Genomic DNA, 22,297 nt, shown 5'->3' with positions numbered 1-22,297 from the left:
CCACCCCTCTCAGCACCCACATCTCCTGTTCTAACTTGTTTCTACTTTATCAATATCCTGGGGCAACAGTAATCGGTACATCACTGGTTTAAGTCTCTGCAACAGAACACACACTTTGCTGGAGCATACAAACCACTTCAGTAAGCGAAAGCCAATTGTAATTTTCTTTTACGATGGTGATAGACTTTTTGGGGGGTGGTGGAATTGGAAGGTGGCCAGAGGTGACTATCCAATGAGATGAAGGTGAGCTGAGTACAGGATTGAAGCAAGGGCTCAATGGCCCACTCCTCTTCCTGTGCAACCATGTAGTGAGTCAATAAGGCATGTTCAACCCTTATTCACCCACTACCCTCACACATGCATTCCCAGACAGAGGCACTGGATGACTGTTGGAAGGGGAAGCCCAACTACTTTCCCTGTCCCATTCCTGGGGTGAGGAAACTGCCAAGTGCTTGTCATATCCTGGCTGGAAACACCCAGATCAGCATTAATTGGGTGCGGCAGTGTTGCAGGTGATTTCCATGTTACAGGAAGGAGAAGTTGCGTGGGGAGACCTACTGTCTGAAAATTACTGTATGTCAGCAGTGTTGAAAATTTTAGCTATGGTGCTGTTTGGATGTGATAGCAAGAGGGAAGACTGGGGACTGACTTGATTGAGATGCGCAGTAAAACTCAGACATTCTACTGTTCAGAAATATAGATAATGTGTCACCAAGCTAATCAGGGTCCTGCTCTCGTATTCCCTCTAGATCCATTGGAGCCTGGTTCCCATACAGTACAATAGGCCCTGTTTTCTGCATTCATTTTAAACTCAGTTTGGGGCCCCCACACAAGAACTTTTACTTTGGGAATTGGTTCATTATCGTCATGTCACCGAGATATGGCGAAAAGCTTTTGTTTCTAAGCCATCGAGACTGATCGTCCTGTACTTAAGTACAGTGACATAGTACCATAGGAAAGTGATAATAGATTGCAGAGTACAGAGAAAGTGAACATAACAAATGCAAGCACAAACATGAGTAAATCTGCTGGAAATCCAAAGCAACACACGAAAATGCAGTAGGAACTCAGCAGGCCAGGCAGCATCTGTGGAAAAGAGTAAACAGTTGACATTTCGGGCCGAGACCTTTCATCAGGACCCAAATGAAGTGCAGGAGTCCTGACCAGGTACACTAAGAGATCAAGAGTCCATCTTTATCGTTTAAGAATAAGTTCAAGAGTCTTAACTCTGCAAGAGCTCAAGAGTTAAACTCACTTGGTTCACTGAATAATTTATCAAGCCACTGTGTAACATCCAAAAAATGAATTGGAAGTGTGTTGCTGTGTTCATTTGAGCATGATCCAATTGTCTGGAAAATCTGCCATTCTGGAACCATCAATGTTCAAAGAGTGTTTGGATTTGTGGTATGTCACTGTTTAAGATAAGAGGCTGGGACACAGTGAATACAGAGGGGGAATTAATAATAAAGATGTATACATTTAAATGAATTGATGGAAAAATTAGAGGAGAGTTGAGGCGAAAGATTTTCATATGAGAAAGGGGTTTTGGAGTACACTAAGTTTATGACAGTCATGGATAGGGTAGAGAGAGTCTTTGTACCTGGGGTAGAACTTCTGATTACTAAAGGACATAGTTTTAAGGTGGGGTGGGGAAGTTAAAGTAGATGTATGTGGCAAGTGTTTCATTACATAGTATTTGACTGTAATGTGTGCCCAGGGGTGGTGATGGATTTCAAGAGTCATTTAGGTAGGCATATGAATGTGCAGGGAATGAAAGGGTATGTATCATATGCAGGCAGACAGGATTAATTTACCTTTGTATCATGGTTAGAACAGGCACCTGTGGGCTGAAAGACCTGTTCCTGTGCTGTACTTCCTATGTTTTATTTGACTGGAAGTTTGGGAGGAGGCAAAAAAACTTCAAGTTTTTGAACACTGACTTCACAAACTTGTGGTAATTTCTGCCCTCTCCCTTTTTTACATTCCCCATTATGGTTCCACTCTCACTCCTGTTCTCACCTGCTCATCACCTCCCTCTAGTGCCCCTCCTGCTTTCCTTTCTTCCATGGTCTACTGTCCTCTCGTATCAAATTTTTTCCTCTTCAGTCCTTTACCTCTTCCACCTACCACCTCCCAGCTTCTTACTTCATTCCTGCTTCCCCACACACCCACCTTTCCCTCACCTAGTCTCACCCATCACCTGCCAGCTTGCACTCCTTCCCCACCTTCTTATTCTGGTATTTTCACCCTCCTTTCCAGTCCCGATGAAGGGTCTTGGCCAGCAATGTCGACTGCTTATTCCCCTCTATGGATGCTGCCTGATCTGCTGAGTTCCTTCAGCATTTTGTGTGTGTTGCTTAAAGTTTCCAGCATCTGCAGAATCTCATGGAATTATGCTTTTAAGATATGCAGGTTACCTACAAAGTTAAGGAACAATAAAAAGATTGGCCTGGATAATTTTATTTTTGCCTGGAATGGGTTTATTGACTCTTTCCGCTCTGTTTTTTAAATTTATTAACATTATTTATCAGCTGAGGCTCTGCATCATTCATCAGCTTGTTCGCCACTGATGCAGCTCATGGTACCACAGGACTATTGAATGCGCAGAATGAAGTCAAGCTGTGACATTGAGGGAATGGGCAGTAAATGACTACAGGAGTTCTGGAACATTAACATCCTTGGTTTAACTGCGGCTCCAATCTGTTCCTGTCACTGGCATTTGCTGGCAAAGCATCAACCAGCCAAGAGCCTGCCAGCATCCGACTGCGGCCATTACCTCGATCTGTTTGCCACCTCCTCACTGTGTTGTGCAAGTCAGCATTAACGCCACAAGTGCGCAATCCAGGAGGCACATCTAAATCACACTTCGCAAATGCAATTCAGGTTGCAGCTCCAGGCAGACTATATGCCGGCAAGATATTAATGCTGGTGAGCTCTAATCACGCTGCAGGAACAAATAACTGTCAAAGACAATGATTTGTAGTGGAGGTGTGTGCAATGGTAGAGCATGTATCTGGATACGTTCCTAACATTGGGGAAGAGGTAGGAAAGAAATAGCATAGAATCTGGTAAAGAAAATAGTTATTTTAAATCTGTTTTCTTTCCCTGTCATCTAAATTCTACGTTACCTCTACTGATTAGAGAAACTATTTACCTGAGCACATCGTGTCAATTGTCATGGGCAACTAAATTTCTACAGCCTTCTTGTGTGTGACTTAAGAAGACTGACAGTGAAGTTTGGTAAAGCCCCTGCAAAGTCTCCGTAGGGAAGAACAACAGTCTAGGTTACTGGGGGTCTGAGTCCTGAGTAACAATGCAGTGTTTAAAGGGCAGCATGTCGAGGCATTGTGGCAGGATGATTGGACTGATAGTACAACGATTGTAGAGAAAGATCCGTCCTGATTGTATTTTGTGTTTATATTTTGAATAATGTGTATCTCTGAAAAAAGTAAGAATTTTGGCAGTGTCGAGTCTAATCTTCTTCACTACCATCTATCTACACAATGTCCCGATTCACTTTAATGATTCTGGCCGGAAAATTTGCCATCTGTGACACATGCCCCAGTTCAATTTGCCACCCAAACTCAAGGAAAATCGGACAAAGTACTCGGGGGAAGCCGGGCTCCTGGCTCCGCTGCAAAAAGCTGCAGCTTCGGGGAGGAGACAGCGAAAATGTCGGCTAAATAAACAAACTGACAAGTCACACTGACTGGCAGTGCACGTTGAATGAGGTGCGAAAAGTGAAAGCACTGAAAAGTGTGCTTACTGGAGTGAAATCTGCTCCTTAATACAGATTAAGTATTACAGCAAAGTGCCAATGTTTTACTGGAGGGTTGAGAGAAGTGGCAGCATCTGCCATGTAAACTAACATTTTATTGGGCTTAAATAATTGTTAGTATAAGGAGAATTGGTTACAGCATGGCAAATTACCAGAGATTAATGGAGAATGTTCCTTTCCCAGCTGTTCCTGTTTCTGGGCCTTTTGTAATGAGATGCCTTAATTTAAACCAAACTGGTTTGCAAGTTGAATCACTGAAAGGACATTTGCTGTTACTGTTAGTGTTAGTCTGTGGGTATGGGCATGCTAGTGTTTCTGCATGTGTTAATGTTTTGTGAATGTGCATTAATGTGCATGTCTGACTACATTAGGCTGTGTGCATATACGTGTGGGTGTGTTGCAGTGGGGAGAGGGTCACTGTATAAAAATAATGGGTCTCACCTATTTAAAGCAGAGCTGATTTTAGACTTCAGGAGAGGGAAATCAGAAGCCCATGAGTCAGTACTCATTGTACGATCAAAGCTGGAGAGGCTCAGTAGCTTTAACTACCTGGGTGACACTATCTCAGAGGACCCATCCTGCACCCATCAATTTGCAAAGAAAACACAATAGCACTGTATTCCTTAGATGTCTGTGGAGATTTGGCATGACATCAAAAACTTTGACAAATTTCTATAGATGTGTGGTGGAAATTGTGCTGATTGGCTGCATTGCGGGCCTGGTATGGAACGCCAGTGCCTTTGAGCAGAAAATCCTACAAAAGGTAGGGGATTTGCCTGGTACATCATGAGTAAATCCCTCTCAACCATTGAGCACATCTATATGAAACCCTGTTGCAGGAAAGGAGCATTCATCGTCAAAGATCCTCACCACCCAGGCCATGCTTTTTTCTCGCTGTTTCCATCAGGTAGAAGGTACAGCAGGCTCAAGACTCGCAACACCAGGTTTAGGAACAGTTATTATCCCTCAAACATCAGGCTCTTGAATGAAAGAGGATAACTACACTCATTTATTGAGATATTCCCATAACCAATGATAGACAACAGACAATAGACAATAGGTGCAGAAGTAGACCATTTGGCCCTTTGAGCCTGCACCGCTATTTTGAGATCATGGCTGGTCATCTACTATTAATACCCGGTTCCTGCCTTGTCCCCATATCCCTTGATTCCCCTATCCATAAGATACCTATCTAGCTCCTTCTTGAAAGCATCCAGAGAATTGGCCTCCACTGCCTTCTGAGGCAGTGCATTCCAGACCCCCACAACTCTCTGGGAGAAGAAGTTTTTCCTTAACTCTGTCCTAAATTACCTACCCCTTATTCTCAAACCATGCCCTCTGGTACTGGACTCTCCCAGCATCTGGAACATATTTCCTGCCTCTATCTTGTCCAATCCCTTAATAATCTTATATGTTGCAATCAGATCCCCTCTCAATCTCCTTAATTCCAGCGTGTACAAGCCCAGTCTCTCTAATCTCTCTGCGTAAGACAGTCCGGACATCCCAGGAATTAACCTTGTGAATCTACGCTGCACTTCCTCTACAGCCAGGATGTCCTTCCTTAACCCTGGAGACCAAAACTGTACACAATATTCCAGGTGTGGTCTCACCAGGGCCCTGTACAAATGCAAGAGGATTTCCTTGCTCTTGTACTCAATTCCCTTTGTAATAAAGGCCAACATTCCATTAGCCTTCTTCACTGCCTGCTGCACTTGCTCATTCACCTTCAGTGACTGATGAACAAGGACTCCTAGATCTCTTTGTATTTCTCCCTTACCTAACTTTACATCGTTCAGATAATAATCTGCCTTCCTGTTCTTACTCCCAAAGTGGATAACCTCACACTTATTCACATTAAAAGTCATCTGCCAGGTATCTGCCCACTCACCCAGCCTATCCAAGTCACCCTGAATTCTCCTAACATCCTCATCACATGTCACACTGCCACCCAGCTTAGTATCATCAGCAAAACTTGCTGATGTTATTCTCAATGCCTTCATCTAAATCGTTGACGTAAATCGTAAACAGCTGTGGTCCCAATACCGAGCCCTGTGGCACCCCACTAGTCACCACCTGCCATTCCGAGAAACACCCATTCACCGCTACCCTTTGCTTTCTATCTGCCAACCAGTTTTCTATCCATGTCAATGTCTTCCCCCCAATGCCATGAGCTTTGATTTTACCCACCAATCTCCTATGTGGGAGCTTATCAAATGTCTTCTGGAAATCGAGGTACACTACATCCACTGGATCTCCCTTGTCTAACTTCCTGGTTACATCCTCGAAAAACTCCAATAGATTAGTCAAGCATGATTTACCCTTGGTAAATACATGCTGGCTCAGCCCAATCCTATCACTGCTATCTAGATATGCCACTATTTCATCTTTAATAATGGACTCTAGCATCTTCCCCACTACTGATGTTAGGCTGACAGGTCGATAGTTCTCTGTTTTCTCCCTCCCTCCTTTCTTAATGATCTCACTTTAAGGATTCTTTATCTTGTTATTTCATGCTCTCATTATTTATTACCATTTATTTATTTTTACTTTTGCACGGTTTGCTGTCTTCTATGGTCTTGATCTTTCATTGATCCTGTTTAGTCACAATTCTATAGATTGCTGAGTATACCCACAGAAAAAGAATCTCAGGGTTGCATGTGGTGCCATGTTTGCACTCTGATAATAAATTTTACTTTGAACTTCAAAGTAAAACATTGCCCTTTGTGGATTGTGAGCCTTTGGAACTCTCTTCTTTAAAAGGTGTGGAAAGAGAATCATCAAATACTTTTTCGAGAGCGATAGATAGAAACTTACTAAGCAAAGGGTTAAAGACCACTGGAGTGGGTGGGAATGCGGAGTTGAAATTACAGTCCGATCAGCTACTATCTTATTTAGTGACCCTGACGGATTCCTGCTGTAATTTCTATGTTCTGTATGATTGCAGCTGAATCTAATACTCTCTCCGGTCCTGTTCACCCTGTACACATCAGACTTCCAATATAACTCGGAGTCCTGCCATGTGCAGAAGTTCGCTGATGACACGGCCATAGTGGGGTGTGTCAGGAAAGGACAGGAGGAGGAGTATAGGAAACTGATACAGGACTTTGTGATATGGTGCAACTCAAACTACCTGCGTCTCACTATCACCAAGACCAAGGAGATGGTGGTGGACTTTAGGAGATCTAGGCCTCATATGGAGCCAGTGATCATTAATGGAGAATGTGTGGAGCAGGTTAAGACTTACAAGTATCTGGGAGTACAGTTAGACGAGAAGCTAGACTGGACTGCCAACACAGATGCCTTGTGCAGGAAGGCACAGAGTCGACTGTACTTACTAAGAAGGTTGGCGTCATTCAATGTCTGTAGTGAGATGCTGAAGATGTTCTATAGGTCAGTTGTGGAGAGCGCCCTCTTCTTTGTGGTGGCGTGTTGGGGAGGAAGCATTAAGAAGAGGGACGCCTCACGTCTTAATAAGCTGGTAAGGAAGGCAGGCTCTGTCGTGAGCAAAGTACTGGAGAGTTTAACATCGGTAGCTGAGCGAAGGGCGCTGAGTAGGCTACGGTCAATTATGGATAACTCTGAACATCCTCTACATAGCACCATCCAGAGACAGAGAAGCAGTTTCAGCGACAGGTTACTATCGATACAATGCTCCTCAGACAGGATGAAGAAGTCAATACTCCCCAATGCCATTAGGCTTTACAATTCTACCGTCAGGACTTAAGAACTTTTTAAAAGCTATTATTAATGCTTTTTGAGATAGTGATTTAGATGCATATCATATTTTTTACTGAGTTAAGTATTGTATGTAATTAGTTTTGCTACAACAAGTGTATGGGACATTGGAAAAAAAGTTGAATTTCCCCATGGGGATGAATAAAGTATCTATCTATCTATCTATCTATCTAATAGGAAGTGATAGGAATGAGGTGCCTTTCTCTCTGTTGGCATCATGTGTTTCATCTTAATATCAACTGGACTACAACAGGAAGGCTCATGTAAATCTACTGGATCGGGAAACACCTGGACAAAGTGGACACAGGGAAGATATTTCCATTTGTTGGAGAGTCTGGGATCTGAGGACACAGCCTTAGAATAAAAGGACATCTCTCTAAAAGTGAAATGAGGAGGAATTGCTTCAGCCAACAGGTGTTAAATCTGTAGAATTTGTTAATACAGAGAGCTGTGGAGGCCAAGTCATTAGGGGTATTTAAGGCTAAAATTCATAGATTCTTGATTGGTAAGGGCTTAAGGGTGATAGGGGGAAGGTGGAAGAATGGGGGTTAAAGAAAAATCAGCCACGATTGAACGATGGGGCAGAATTGATGGGCTGAATGGCCTAATTTGCTCTTGTATCTTATGCTATGGTACTGGTGGGCTGAATGGCCCACAGTGCAGAGTTGGAGATTAAAGATCCACATTTAAAACAGGCCGCAGACGGATGTGCTGCCAATACTCAGAGAGCAGGGCGCCTAGCTTTTCTCTGACAATTTGTTACCGGACCTGCTTGTTGCCACCTGCCGCCTGTGTCACCCTGTGATTATTATCTGGAGATATCTGCACCTGTGAAATCCACACATCAGTATTTGCCAGACGTAGTTCTTGTTCCATTAGTTTGCGACGTGCAGAAACTGTGAGAACTGCTGCAGTGAATCGACCAGACCTACCTAGGATCTGACCGCGTCATGAGGCATCCTTAGGGAGCGGTGGGGGGGGGGGGGGGGGGAGGGGGTTGGGGGGTGGTGAGAAGGTTATGGATGAAAGCCAGCAAACAGTGAGGTAAGTGTTTCTGCTGCTGCAGAAGGCTGATGGCATAAAATGATTTGAATTAATTGGCTCCATGCCAATTAGTGGCCAACACAGCAGGTGGGATAAAGTCTGTCAGCTAGAAATTATCACTGACAGTTCTAACTGGTGACTGCTAAATATACTGTTATGAGATTCTTCTGTCCACTGTGGTAATACAGGCAGTAATCTGTTTATTTTAACTGGGTGAGTGCAGCTATTAAAAAAAATCTCATCAGTTGAGCATCAACTAAATGTATTAGGCATACATCAACTAACATCAGGCAGTGATTTCCTGGGTAATGTTCCTTTACTCGATACAGAAAGATCTTCAGCCTGTATTCTAAAATTGTAATATCCAATGTCATCTCTCTCTTCACTCTATTAAAGTGACCTGTTTGCTCCTGTGGAATATTTGCAGGCTGTGCCACAGCTACCCTCTTTCACAGCTCTATAAATCATAAGGATTCACTACTCACTTGCATTATGCACATGTGAACAGCTGTCCAGCTATCAATCCAACATTCCTATGGATTCTGCCAGCAGCAAACAAAATTGCAAGCTACTTGCTTATCACCCTTCCCCATATATCTGCCCACCAACTCAACGACTCCAGGTTTATTTATAGTGGATCGATACAGTGGACTCCTCCCTGATTTATTAATCAGCAGGTAAACTGTGGCATGCAATAATTACCACTCCGAATCTAGAAATAGGACAGAATGAAACTGCCTCTCTCCAGCCAAAACAATAGAAAGGATATGTAATTCCTCAAGAAAGGTTGACAAGCAAATATCCCTTCTTGAAAGACAATTGCAGAGCAATAATTTCCTTTATAGTAACTGCCCCTGGGAAAGAAATACAGAATTTAATTTAAGGTAGAAAATGATGAAGTGTTCTCTATCTCCTTCTCCCTCTGACTTGACTCATCAGTGATTTTTATCCATCCCAACCTCAATAGCTCAGCTTCTATTTTTCTCTCAGGCATTTAGCAATTGTGTATAGCAACAAATTTGAGACAATAAGCTGGAAAAAATGCAGAAAAGATTGAAGAAGACGTGGCCAGGATTTGAGGGACTGAGTCACACAGAGAGTTTGAGCAGGCAGGAACTTTACTCAAAGTAATGGAGAATGAGGCGGGCCTTGTAAAGGTGTATAAAATCATGAGGGGCATGGATAGGATACATTCTCACACTTTCCTGCAGGATTGGGGAATCAAGAACTAGAGAGCATGGGTTTAAGGTGGAGGGGAGAGATTTAACAGGAACCTGAGGGGCAACATTTTTATCTGTGGTCAGTATGTGGAATGGACAACCAGGCAAAGAGGTTGAGGAAGGTACATCAACAATATTTAGAAGGTACTTAGGAAAGGGATATGGGCCAAACATGGTCAAATGGGACTAGGTTAGATGGGAATTTTCATTGGCATGCATTCAACTTCACTTGCCCCATTACTGAACTGTTCTCCAATCTATGGACTCATCTTCAAGGACTCTTCATCTTATGTTCTCGATATATATGTATGTATGTATGTACAGTATGTATTTATCTATCTATCTATCTACTTTTTTCCTTTTTTCTTTCTTTTTGTATTTTCACAGCTTGTGTTTTTTGCGTGCTATTGGTGTGGTCCTTCATTGATTCTATTATGGTTATTGGATTTATTAAGTATGCCCACAAGAAAATAAATCTTATTGTATATTGTGACAGATGCATATGTACTTTGATAATAAATTTACTTTGAACTTTGAAGTAGTCAGGCTGAAGGACTTGTTTCTGCGTTGCATGACTATATAGCTCTTTAATCACAGGAATGTCTGTTGATTAAAATAGTTCATACTATAATTTGGTGAATGGGTTAAGGCAGAGTATGATTGAACCAAGTAGGGAAAGAACCCAGGTTCAAATAGACCAGTCTCAGCACACTGCTGCCATCTGGGATAATGGTAACTGCAGTACAATCAGCCTTCAAACCACCAGGAAAAGTTTGATAAAATCAGCTGCTGATCCTCAACATTGCCTCAGGTGAATGTACAGAACGCCAACACGACCAAGGCAGCTCTTCACAGGAGAATACCTTGACAGCATCAGCAGGTGGAGCTCAGACAATGTCACCAAGGATTGCAGAACAGAAAAAAAAAACAATGGAAGATAAGATGCACACTGAAAAAGCTAGAGGAACTTAACAGGTCAATCAGCATCTATGGAGGTGATGTTTCAGGTTGCGATCCTTCATCTGGTGCACTGATGTTGCCCGACCTGCTGGGTTCCTCTAGCAGATAGTTTGCTACTCTAGCTTCCAACATCTCACAGATACACACAAGATTCTGCAGATGCTGGAAATCTGGAACAATCTGAACAAAATGCTGGAGGAACTCAGCAAATCAGGTGGCGTCTCTGGAGGGAAATTAACATTCCTGGACTGAAAAGGAAGGGGGAAGAAGCCAAGATAAGAAGGAGGGGGAAGAGGGAGGAGTACAAACTAATGAGTGATAGGTAAGACCAGGTGAGGGGAAAGAGGGTGGTGGGGGTGTTGATGAAAGGGAATGATATGAAAAGCTGGGAGGTGGAAGGTGAAAAAAGTAAAGGACTGAAGAAAAAGAAATCTTATAGGAGAGGACAGTGGACCATGAAACAAAGGGAAGGAAGTGGCATCTGCACCCCCTCTCTTTACCCCTTCTCTTGCAGGAAAATAAGATGTTCAGTGCAAATGGAACCCATTTATAATGCCTTTTCTGCTTCAAGTCAAATACTATGGCAGGAGACTGACCTGACCCTTTGGTGACCACCAGCTTGGACCTGCTGCGCACACCATCGCCTTTTGTTGTGTAGGCTGCCACAGTGATGGAGTATGTTGTTTCTGGCTGCAGCCCAGAGATGATCATCTCCTATCAACAGAAACACATTGCTTCAGCTTGGAACATAACAAGAATCCAATTTAGTCACATTGGATGAACTTAAAGCATCCCATGCACAAAATCAGCACCCTTAAACTGTGATGGCACCCGTTAGTCTCGCGAGACCGTGGATCTGCGCCTGGCAACTCTTGCTTCAGTCTGTCATGGTGAGGTGACGCTGGAGTATCCTCTCCAGGCCACAGGCTTGGGCAAGGTTACATGGAAGACTGGCAGTTCCCTTAAACTATGGAATGCAAAAAGGTACAAATAAAGATTCAGAGAAGAACCCTTCCACATGGGCACTAATCCAGAAGGCGAATCAGAACCTGCCTAATATTGGTCGGTGAATGCTATTAAAATTACTTCAGACAAGGGCTATGTCCACCACTGAGTGGAGGTAGCTCTCATGAAACCCATTTTTCTTTTAAACCAAATAGGCAAAGTGCCAAGAGGAAGAGTTCAGAGGCATCTGTGGTGGCTTTGATTGGAAAGACACACATTTGAGTGGTTAGTTTACCCCCCCCCCCCTTTCCTGTGCATGGAATGCCAGGTGGAATGGACTGGAAACCTTGAGTAGAGACTTGAAATGCCGGGACCACCAAGACATACAGGATAGAAGGACAGCTGGACAGATATACACCTCTGCAAGTCTTAGCTCTTCAAGCCCTCATCATATTTAGAATCATGAAGGAGAGACTTCCGTCTCCACCACCCTTCAAAACACTGAGTCCCAGATCTTTACCACATGTTCACTCAGTTAGTTTCTCAACATTCCTCTAATTATTTCAAATCTAATATTATGAAATCTCATCTCTCTGCTATCTAAGTCTCTCATTATCTTATACACCAGAAATAAATCTCCCCTCTGTCTCCTTTATTCTGAAGAAAACTACACCAGCTCAAGCTGTTGTGAAAATTGGGACTAAATACTGTAAAAGGAGACCCATCCCTTCCCAAAAGAAAACAAAACACAGCAAATAGCAAGCTCCTAGCCCATGCAAAATCAGTAAGCAAACATTTATGACTTTCTGTACAGCGAGAAACAGGACTCTGCAGGAGTTGAATAACACAAGGGAGCACAGAGGAGTAGGAAGTTTACTCACATATTCTGCAGTGTCGTCAGTCTCCCACTGAGGAACAGGAGGACAGCAAGAAAAAGAGAAAAAAAAAACAAATCGAATCAAGGATGAAGGAAGGGCTTTGAGGCATCTATGCTGGTTGTCATCATGTAGGAACACACAGACCTTCAGGATTCATAACAGAAAGCAGACACCATGATGGAAAGTCAGGCTCCTAAGGGAGGAGGGTCGAGCCATTGTATCAGAATGAAAGTCAAAAATAAAACTTGCAGAAAATGCTGCAAGCACTCAGCAGGACAGTCAGCATCCGTGAAGAGAGAAACAATCAATGTTTTAGCTCTGAGCTTTTGTCCACACTAGGAAAGAGAACAAAGTTGTTTTCCAGTTGCAGGAGGCTGGACAAAAATTATCAGCAGCTCTCTTTCCCAGCTCTAATGAAAAGTCATAAATCTGTAATATTAATTGTTTTCTTCTACACAGATGCTGTCGGACCTGCTGAGTGTTTCTGGCTTTTTCTGTTTTTATTTCAGTGTATTGGAACTCTGTCTGTGCTTGGCCTCAGGTTGAAATCCTAGTCAGGCAGCCAAGACTAAGGGCTTCCTCCAAGAACTTTAGGTGTGAAACCGATCTACAGCAATGGCTCAAAACAGGGAACAACTAATCAAAAGAAAATATGGAAGGAGGTGAGGTGCAATTTTCTGTTATTGGAACTTAATTTCAGCTCCTTGGTTGATACTTCTCCAAGAGCAATGAGTATGTAGAAGGCTGTTGCTGGACTGGTAGCAATCACTTCTAAGAGTTCTCTTTTCTTGCTCCTGTTCCCCATGCAGTATGCAGTTGCATTTGGTCTTCTAGCCATGCTGACAAACCTTGGCCCATGGAGAACATTACCAGGTATATACAGTAGTTATGGAAATTTCTATAGGGAAGGGAAGGGAGGGAATGATGGTGGGGGTGAATATCTGGGATATTGAATTTTGGGGTTGGAGGAGAGACAGAATGGAGCCCAATTCTAGCAAGCATGGACTTGTGCAAGTGGCACTCTACCTTGTGCTCTTCATAAGTAGATCCACACACAGACATTCATTTACACAGGTGGTCACTCACAGACATGCTACTATCTATATAACCACAAGTGTCCCCAACTGAGACCACTCAATAATAATGAGGTATAGGCTGATATTTCTAAATAACCATCATCAAAAGATGACACCTTTCCCCTATTGTCACAGTTGCCGAGGCCAGTCAAATCTACACGCACTGACAGATTTGGGTCTTTCCACGGTCAGGTTGGTGAGAGTGAAGCCAGGATTGGACACCTACAGCAATGGAGAACGATGGAACAGAGCTTTGCAATGGCACACCAGATAGGGCTGCTGCCGGAAAGCTCCCGTGATCAGGGTTTGATTCTGACCTCGTGTACCGTCCAGATGGTAGTCACAGATTAACTCTGTTAACACATGCTTTTCCACACAGGTGCTCCAGTTTCCCTCCACATCCGTAAGATGTGCTGATTGGTAGATTAACTGTCAGCTGTAAATTACCCCTAATACAGGAAGAAAGGCACCTGACAGAGAATAGATGAGGGGGAAAGAAGTGGGGTAATGGGAGTGATGGCATTACTCGGAGAGTTGCATTGAACCGTTTATGCTATGAGGAAATAGGTTGGGGTGGTGTTCTTTAGGATGGAGGAAATTGATCAGAGATTTCATTGAGATGTATAAAAACATGAGGGATGTAGAATAAACGGCAAGGACTTGTTTCCCTTAGTGTAGATTTAAATATTGGGTAGAAGGACAAGAAGACCTTCTAGGACTAGAAGACTCGAAGTCTTTTTTTTCCACCCAGAAGGTGATAGAGTTCTGGTCTGTCAGTCCATTGATACAACACTTGGATGAGTGCTAAAGACCCATAACCAATAGGGTGTTGGCCTGACCATGTTTCCTTTACCAGTTGGGCAGAAAGGCCTCCTTCAGAGTCACAAGCTTTCCGTAATTCTACTATCAGTTTGTGGACCTTTACCTGGAAAAGAGATTAAATTGAAAGCTTTAAAATGGTTTGAAAGGTTGTGTTGTGAGACAGTCTGTGGCATTAGATACACTTTGGAAGAGGTCCATAATAAATGAATGACTCCCATTTTAAGGTCAAATCAAGTACCCGAGGAATATTTTTATATGAAACACTAAAACAGATTGAACATAAAGAATGAAACTGGTAAAATTCTAAGTTGGTTTGGTGTACGTGACAGAGAACGAAACTAAGGGATATGAAGGCCAAATAACTTGTGCCATAAATCTGAGGGATTCAATGTAATTTAGTAGTCAGATACTGACACAGGGATATTGACAACAAACAGCTGATTCTGACAGCACCAATGTGCCTAAGAAATGCAGCTTTTAAAGCCCATACATTAGGTTCTTGAAAACCTGGAGATAGAAATCACCAATTTGCAAGGCTATAGCATGGCCCATTTAATCATTCATTTAGTGATTAAATCTAAACCAAACAATACACGACATTGCACACAAACAGCATTACACACAAGTGATTAGATTTTGTCTGCAACTGGAGTTCACATTCAATTGATTACATTTAGTGTGATGACCATTTAACCATATGCTAGCATAATTTTATGCTGAATTGCCTGTCTGCACCTGAAGAAATTCACAAATTGCAGTATACAGGTGTAGATAGAGCTGCAGGAAAGGTGTTTGGTCCATGCAGTGCAAGAGAATAAGGGAATCCTGTGCTTTATTCAAATGTATGCCATAGGAATGAATGAGAAGCGGCTTGATTCCTAGGAATTCTACATGGTAGACAGATCCAGGCTCATTATCACTTGTGGTATAGTGGGTAATCCACACAGAAAATGACAAGTTCAAATCTCACTCCAGAGACTTCAATGCACAAGTCTAGCCTGCATTAATATAGTACTTAGTGAACACTGATCCCCTGGGGGAGACTTGCTGTGGTTGAGCTGTTCAAAATGAGTTACCACCTCACTGTCCATTTCGAACAACAGGCAAGTTATTCCTGGTGATTTGGCCAGAACCTCTACCTCAGTTAACACCTAAATAGACTCCCATCCCATTATCACACTGCTGTTAAACTGAGTAAGTACTTTAGTGACCTATTCAAGGTGTGGGCATCACTGACAAAGCCAGTGTTTATAGCCCATCCCTAACTAGACTGGAGAGAATAGTGGCAAGCCATCTTCTACCACTGCAATCTTCTAGTCAAAGTGTTCCCCGAGTTCCAGGATTTAGATCCAGTGAATATTTTCCGGTTAGAGTGGTGCATGACCTAAAGGGCAATCTGCTGGTGTTGGTATTCGCATGCAACTTCCATCATTGTCCTTCTTGGTAGAAGAGTTCGTATGTTTTGTTCAGCATAGTCTAGACAAGTAACTGCAATTCTTTTCCTGGATGATCCACACTGTATCCATGCAGTGGCCAGGATTAATGGGATGTCGATCAAGTAGGTGGCAGTGTTCTGCATGGTGTTGAGGTCCCTTAGTGTTGTTGATGCTGCACTTAACCAGCCAAGTGAAGATGGTTTTATTACCCTGTGCTTTGCAATCAGTGGATTTTGTGAGTCACACACTGCTCTATGAACTGCTGCTGCAGCTTCAGTAGTTGTATGGCTGGTCCAACTCAGTTTTGGGTCAAGAGTGATTCCAGAAGGCTGACTTGTCGATGACTAGATATTCCTTTGTCATTACATGGCACCTGTGTGAGGTGGCTTCTCAGTCCATGTCAGCACAGTCAGTTCTTTCCACATCTGGGCCTTAGCTTCCTGACCAGATGATGGGTCTTGACCAGAAACATTGACTGTACATGCTGAGTTCATTTTTTTATGCTCCAGATTATAGCACCTGCAGTCCATTGTATCTCCATGGACTGATTTGTTTTCCATGAGAAGTTGTGAATAGAATAGAACATTGTGCAGCAAATAGACTTAGACTTCGTTATCACTGCAGAAAGTTGTAAACTGCCAGCTGTATCATGGGCACTAGCCTCTCCAACATCCAGAACACCTTCAGAAGGTGATGCCTCAAAAAATTGCCATTCATTGTTAAGGACCTCCATCACCCAGGACATGCCCTCTTTTCATTGCTACCATTAAGGAGGAGGTACAGGAGCCTGAAGACACACACTCAATATTTTAGGAACAGCTTCTTCCCCTCCACTATCAGATTCCTGAATAGACTATGAACCCAAAATACCTCAGTATTTTGCTCCTGTCTTTTTGCATTACTTATTTAATATATTTTTGATATATACTTACTGTAATTTGTACTTTTTATTACTGTGTATGGCAATGTACTGCAGCCACAAAACAATATTTTCATGACATATGCCGGTGATATTAAACCTGATTTTGATTCTGATCAGAACATGCAGTGAAATGTGTTGCTTGTGTTAATAACCAATATACCCAAGGCAGCCGCTGGGAGCAGTCTGCAAGTATAACCACATATTCCAGTGCCAACATAATATGGCCACAATTTTCAGCAGAGTAGAGCAGCAGCAACAACAAAACAGAGCAAGACAACAACAGCAAAACAAGCTCCCACCCACTTACACACACACAAACAGGCCTCTAACCCCAGGAAAGGCTGCCTTCAGGCCTTAAGCCCTTGGTCCAAGACTATCAGACGTTGGGTCTCTAACCTCCACTCCCTGGCCCGGAATCACAGACATTGGGCCTCTGACTTTGAGGTGCCAAACCAAAGGCTTCAACTATGGGGCCTCTATCTCCAGACTCGCCGAGCTCTGGACTTAGACCTTTGGCTTTGCCCTCCAGACTTTGCTAACTTCAGGATCTCAGGACTCTCTGATCATAGGCTTGACCTCCAAACCTCAACTGCAGGATTCGCTGATCATAGGCTTGACCTCTGAACCTCAACCCCAGGAATCTCTGATCATAGGCTTGACCTCTGAACCTCAACCCCAGGACTTGCTGATCACAGGTTTGATTAATCAGTGAACATCCACACTTCTGAACTTATGATGGTCATTTAAGTTACAGCTGAAAATGGCTGAGTCTTGGGCACTGCACTGGGGAATTCCTGCAGTGATATCCCAAGGTTGGGATGACTGACTTCGAATAAACCCAGCTGCCTTACCGTTCAAGGCATAAACACAACCATTGGCATGTTTTCCACTCGATCCACATTGATTTTTGGTCCTTGGTGCCAGACTCCTACCAGGGTCAGCCAATGTCACCTTCATTGGTCTATTTTTGTTCCGTGACGTGATGAGGTCTGGAGTAATGATCTTGTTGAAACTCATCCTGAGCACTAATGAGCAGGTTATCAGTGAGAAAGAGTTGCCGATGACATCTTCCATGATTTTGCTGATGAGTGAGAGTGAACTGTAGTTAATTGGATCCGATTTGCACTGCAGTTTGCAGTTATATAAGCTCCACTGCAACAGTGACTCTACTTTGAAAGTGGTTCAATAGCTGAGAAAACTTTGAAGCTGTGATCTGAAAGATGTTATGGTCAATTGCAATGAGGTTATGGTTAACTCCTGGCATTTGGGAAAAGATAACTCTTACACTAACCTTAAAATTTTCAGGAAATTGGAAGGCTGGTGTGATATAAAGGATGCATTCATGGATGTGTACTGGGCTATGCAACCATAAAAATTTGCATTAGAATCATATCTCTTCAAGAATTTGCACATTGTTATATGCTAACTAATTGACAACAGTGTAGGAGCGGAGTGTGTCATGTGACACCATCTTAGCTGCTGGGTAAGGAGTCAATATGATTAATATTAAATAAAGACAGATTTGCATTTATATTATATTTCCTCATATATCTCTACATCACCTCAAATTACTTAACATAGAATTAATTCCCTTGACATTTAATAATTATTGATTTGTAGTTCTACAGTATTCATGTTGTGCAAAGTATGATCCCACAAACAGTAATAAAGCATATGTCCAATCTATCTAATTTTACTGATTCTGTTTGAAGGAAGAGTCAGCTGGGGTACAAGGACAACTTCCTGACCTTCAGCTGTTGCTACGGGAGCTCTGGAATGGATGTCCAACCTCTGTCAAGCAGGACCAAATTATAGCCTGAACGTTCAGCCTGTACCTTGAACCTGTGACTTCTTGATTTGGAGTCAACAGAGCCCATAAGGAATGGATCTTTCTCACTGGATCATTGGCCAGGGAGCTCAGCTTGTCCATGTTTAGAGTCCCAGCATATATCATGGTGACACAGAGTCAACTGAAGTATTTTTGCATTAGGTCGTTTTTGACTGAGATTGATAACTTCACTCTGTCCAGATGGCCGACATTAATAAGCTCCGGGCTTTGTCCTTATGTTATTAGTTCAGATGGGCCATTTACCCCGGAAGGTGTTGTATTCTGACCTAGTAACAGGCCTCTGCTTGACCTGATTTCAGCAATTACTAATCTAAGCATCTTGCAACCATGTAAGTGCATAATCACCTTCTTACTGAAGTATTAAGCTCAGCAAAGCAAAGAAGACTGAACAATCCACTAGCTCTTTGAAAAAGCAATCAATTCCCATTGCCCAGCGGTGCTCTCTCAGGACCCATAAATTAATGCACATCCATCCAACTCCCTTCAGAAATGTGACAGAGAATCTGCATCCATTGTATTTTCAGACAGTGCATGGGAGATCATAACAACTTGTGTAACCAGCAAACCTCTCCTCAACCATTCCTCCCTGGTGTTTTAGCCATGAGCTGTGACCATATCAGGCAGTCTCAACATGAGGTTTCACAGAAACAGTAGACAATCTGCCCCAGTTCTGACTGTGTTGTACGCACAGTTAATTGTTAAGTCATGTGTAGCTTCCTACCATCAACTTACAACTGCTTCTGCAACGGTTGTACCAACCACCACCACCACTCTTCAGTTCGCTTCCTAACCTGTGCGTCGGCCAGCATGATATCCTTTATCAGTGGTCGTCCCCTGGCCTCTCCATCCTCCACTTCCACGTAGTGCACCTGGTAGCCCCGGATCTGGCCGTGTTGTTTGTTCGGGATGGGAGACCGCCAGTTTACCTTCAAGGCAGTGGAGTTTAAAGCTGCAACCTCCACTTTACGAGGGGGAGCACTGGGCACTGCAGGAATAACGTGCAGGGCATCAGAAAGGAAGAAATGCCGCCTCTTTGTAAATAAGATGAACTGTGAGATTTCACTGTATCTTGGTACATGTGACATAATAAACCAATCCCAAATCCGATGTAGACTAGTTTGGAGTCAGTTACCACTTTATCAAAAGGCCATATGGGCTTCCTAACTCCAAAGGACACTAGACAGCCCTGCGGAAGACCCATACAAATGTGTTGACACATAATATGATAATGAAAATCATTGATGGTAAAATTCTGAATTGAAGCACCTGGAAATACTTAGCAGCATAGGTAGACAAATAAACTCAATGATTCTGTTAAAGAACATTCATCGGAATTGGCGATGGGAGCTCTAGCTCTGAATAAAGATCTTCAACCTGAATCTTTTATTCTGTTTCTCTCTCCAAAGTTTCTGCCTGACCCGTTAAGTCTTTCCAGTATTAAGTGTCACTATTAATTTTCCCTGCTGCAATAAGTTAATAATCCAACTCCAAGTAAACACCAGAATTATAGAGGAGTTTCAGGATCAGTCGAACTTCACCTTACTATGGAATTGAACTAGATCAGACCTGAGAGAACAAGCTGAGGTCTGACATTCAAAGATGAAGTTCTATAGAGTGTGGAAGTGTCAGCTTGTCCATGCATTGAGGACTACCATATACTACGGTGAGGGAGAGTCAACTCATACCTTTGCAGCAGGGCCATTCATGGCCAAAGAAGACCAAATTCAGACTGATCATATAGTAATCTGGAAGTGGTACTGAACCACATTGTCTCCAGATGGCTCTAGGAAGGCCATCAAGGCAATAAGTATGGAATTTGGCAGCTAGGCACCACCTTGCTCCACAACAGAAATAATAATTGGACATATTAATATCTATTAGGAATAATGGAAACACTGGACCTTTGAAAGCGGCGGCTTTAGAGCTAGTGAAATATAATTTAATTAATGCAAACCCTAGAGTTTTGAAAGAGGTGGCTATAAGATAGTTAATGCTGTGATTAACATGATAGATTCTGGAACTGTCACTGTTGATAGAAGGTGGGGTTTAATAAATCTGAGCCCATTATTTAAGACTGGAGGGAGAAAACAGGGAGCTACAGCCTGCTCCCCTCACAGCAACAATACTGGAATTGCCTTATAGGATGTAACAATAGAATACCTTGAAGAAAATATTTGGATTAAGTAGAGTCAGCACATATGAGAAAGAAAAATCATATTTGCCTAATCTGCTGGATTTCTTTGAGGATGTAACTAGAAGGGTAGGTAAGGGAGCAAACTGTGGAGGTGGTTTACTTGGATATTCAGAATGCTTTGGATAAGGTCCCACAAAGGAAACTAATCAACAAGATTGGACACATGAGATTGGGGGTGGGATGCACTGATACAGATTGGGAATTAGTTGTTGGTGGAAAAGAAGTATGCACTAACATGGAAAATGATGTTGCAAAGTATGAAGTTATCCATGGCAGTACACGTTAGAGAAAGCAAAGTGTTTTTTATATGGTGAGAGGCTGGATGACCTATGTGCTCTTGTACACAAGTCTCTGAATGCCAAAACTCAGGTACAGCAATTAAATGAACATGGGCCTTTATTACAAAATGAAAAAATAATCTTACTGCAATTTTACAGTGTCTTAGTAAAAGAATAATTGGAGGATGGTGTATAGTTTTGATCTCTAAATTGTTAAATTAAAAGAAAAATATGTAAATGTAAATATAAATGTAAATTTGCTTAATTAAAGAACATATATGCCATAAAGAATGTGCAGTGATGGCTGACTTCTGCGATGGTAGATTTACTAGCCAGGCAGAGGTTGTGTAGGCAAAGTCTATATTCTGGTTAAAGGAGATAAGAGGAGATCTCAATAAAACATACAAAGTTCTTACAGAACTCAACAGGCTGGATTGAGGGTGGATGTTTCCCTTGGCTGAGAAGTCTAGAACCAGGGACCACAATCTCAAAACAAGGAGTAGGCCGCTTGGGTCTGAGATGAGAAATTTCTTCACGCACAGCTTGAGGTGAATCTTTGGAATTCTCTACTTTGGAAAGCAGAGTGGATTGAGTTGTTGAATTCATTTGCAACAATGGATGATGGATTACAGAATATTAAGGAAAACAGGGATATGGGATGCAACAGAAACATGGGATTAAAGCAGAAGATAAACCATGGCTCGTGAATGACGTAAGAGTCTTAAAGGTCTACAGGTGACTGTTAAGGTTTGTAAAAGGATGAAAAAGTATTTTAGCAAGGAGCTTTAAAATGTAGAGAAATATGTGTTAGCTCAAATCCCTATTATTAATGAGGACAAATGGAAATTTTTTGAACGTAAGACCAAGTGTCAAAAGAACAGATTATGCAAAAAGAAAAAGGGAGTTTTTGAGAGAAATGACTTAAAAGGATGAACAATAAATGAAAATTAACAGAACAAATTACAGTATTCAGCAACACATCAACAACATACTTATTTCAAATGACAAGATTCATTTTAACTTAATTGTAACCATGAGCTATCCAATCAGTACTACTCTGATTCCCATTTAGTATGTTCACATAAGAAAACTACAAAACACAAGATTCACAGCCTTTCACTAAATGCTAATTCTGTCTCATGGATTTTTTAAAGTCTTGA

At 42.3% G+C, this 22,297-nt stretch overlaps 1 protein-coding gene across 21 annotated transcripts in view; it reads right to left on the bottom strand.

Annotated features, from left to right (window-relative positions):
- The window catches only part of LOC140739994 (receptor-type tyrosine-protein phosphatase S-like), a 469,315-nt gene that overhangs the window by 121,438 nt on the left and 325,580 nt on the right, over positions 1 to 22,297 (bottom strand). For 9 of the 21 annotated variants that reach the window (XM_073068765.1, XM_073068749.1, XM_073068746.1 and 6 more), the window contains 3 exons: positions 19,457 to 19,650; positions 12,564 to 12,590; positions 11,334 to 11,451 (listed from right to left, as the gene is read on the bottom strand). The exons of 7 other annotated variants lie outside the window; for them this stretch is intronic. In XM_073068765.1, the coding sequence (XP_072924866.1) occupies positions 11,334 to 11,451; positions 12,564 to 12,590; positions 19,457 to 19,650 (339 nt within the window). The remainder of the gene's footprint in view (positions 1 to 11,333; positions 11,452 to 12,563; positions 12,591 to 19,456; positions 19,651 to 22,297) is intronic. 5 more of the 21 variants (XM_073068753.1, XM_073068754.1, XM_073068757.1 and 2 more) reach the window with 1 other exon arrangement.

This window comes from Hemitrygon akajei, chromosome 16, assembly GCF_048418815.1.
Source record: "Hemitrygon akajei chromosome 16, sHemAka1.3, whole genome shotgun sequence".
NCBI lineage: Eukaryota > Metazoa > Chordata > Chondrichthyes > Myliobatiformes > Dasyatidae > Hemitrygon > Hemitrygon akajei.
The sequence above is the reverse complement of the archived record's forward strand: the minus strand, read 5'-3'. Positions and strand labels throughout refer to the sequence as shown.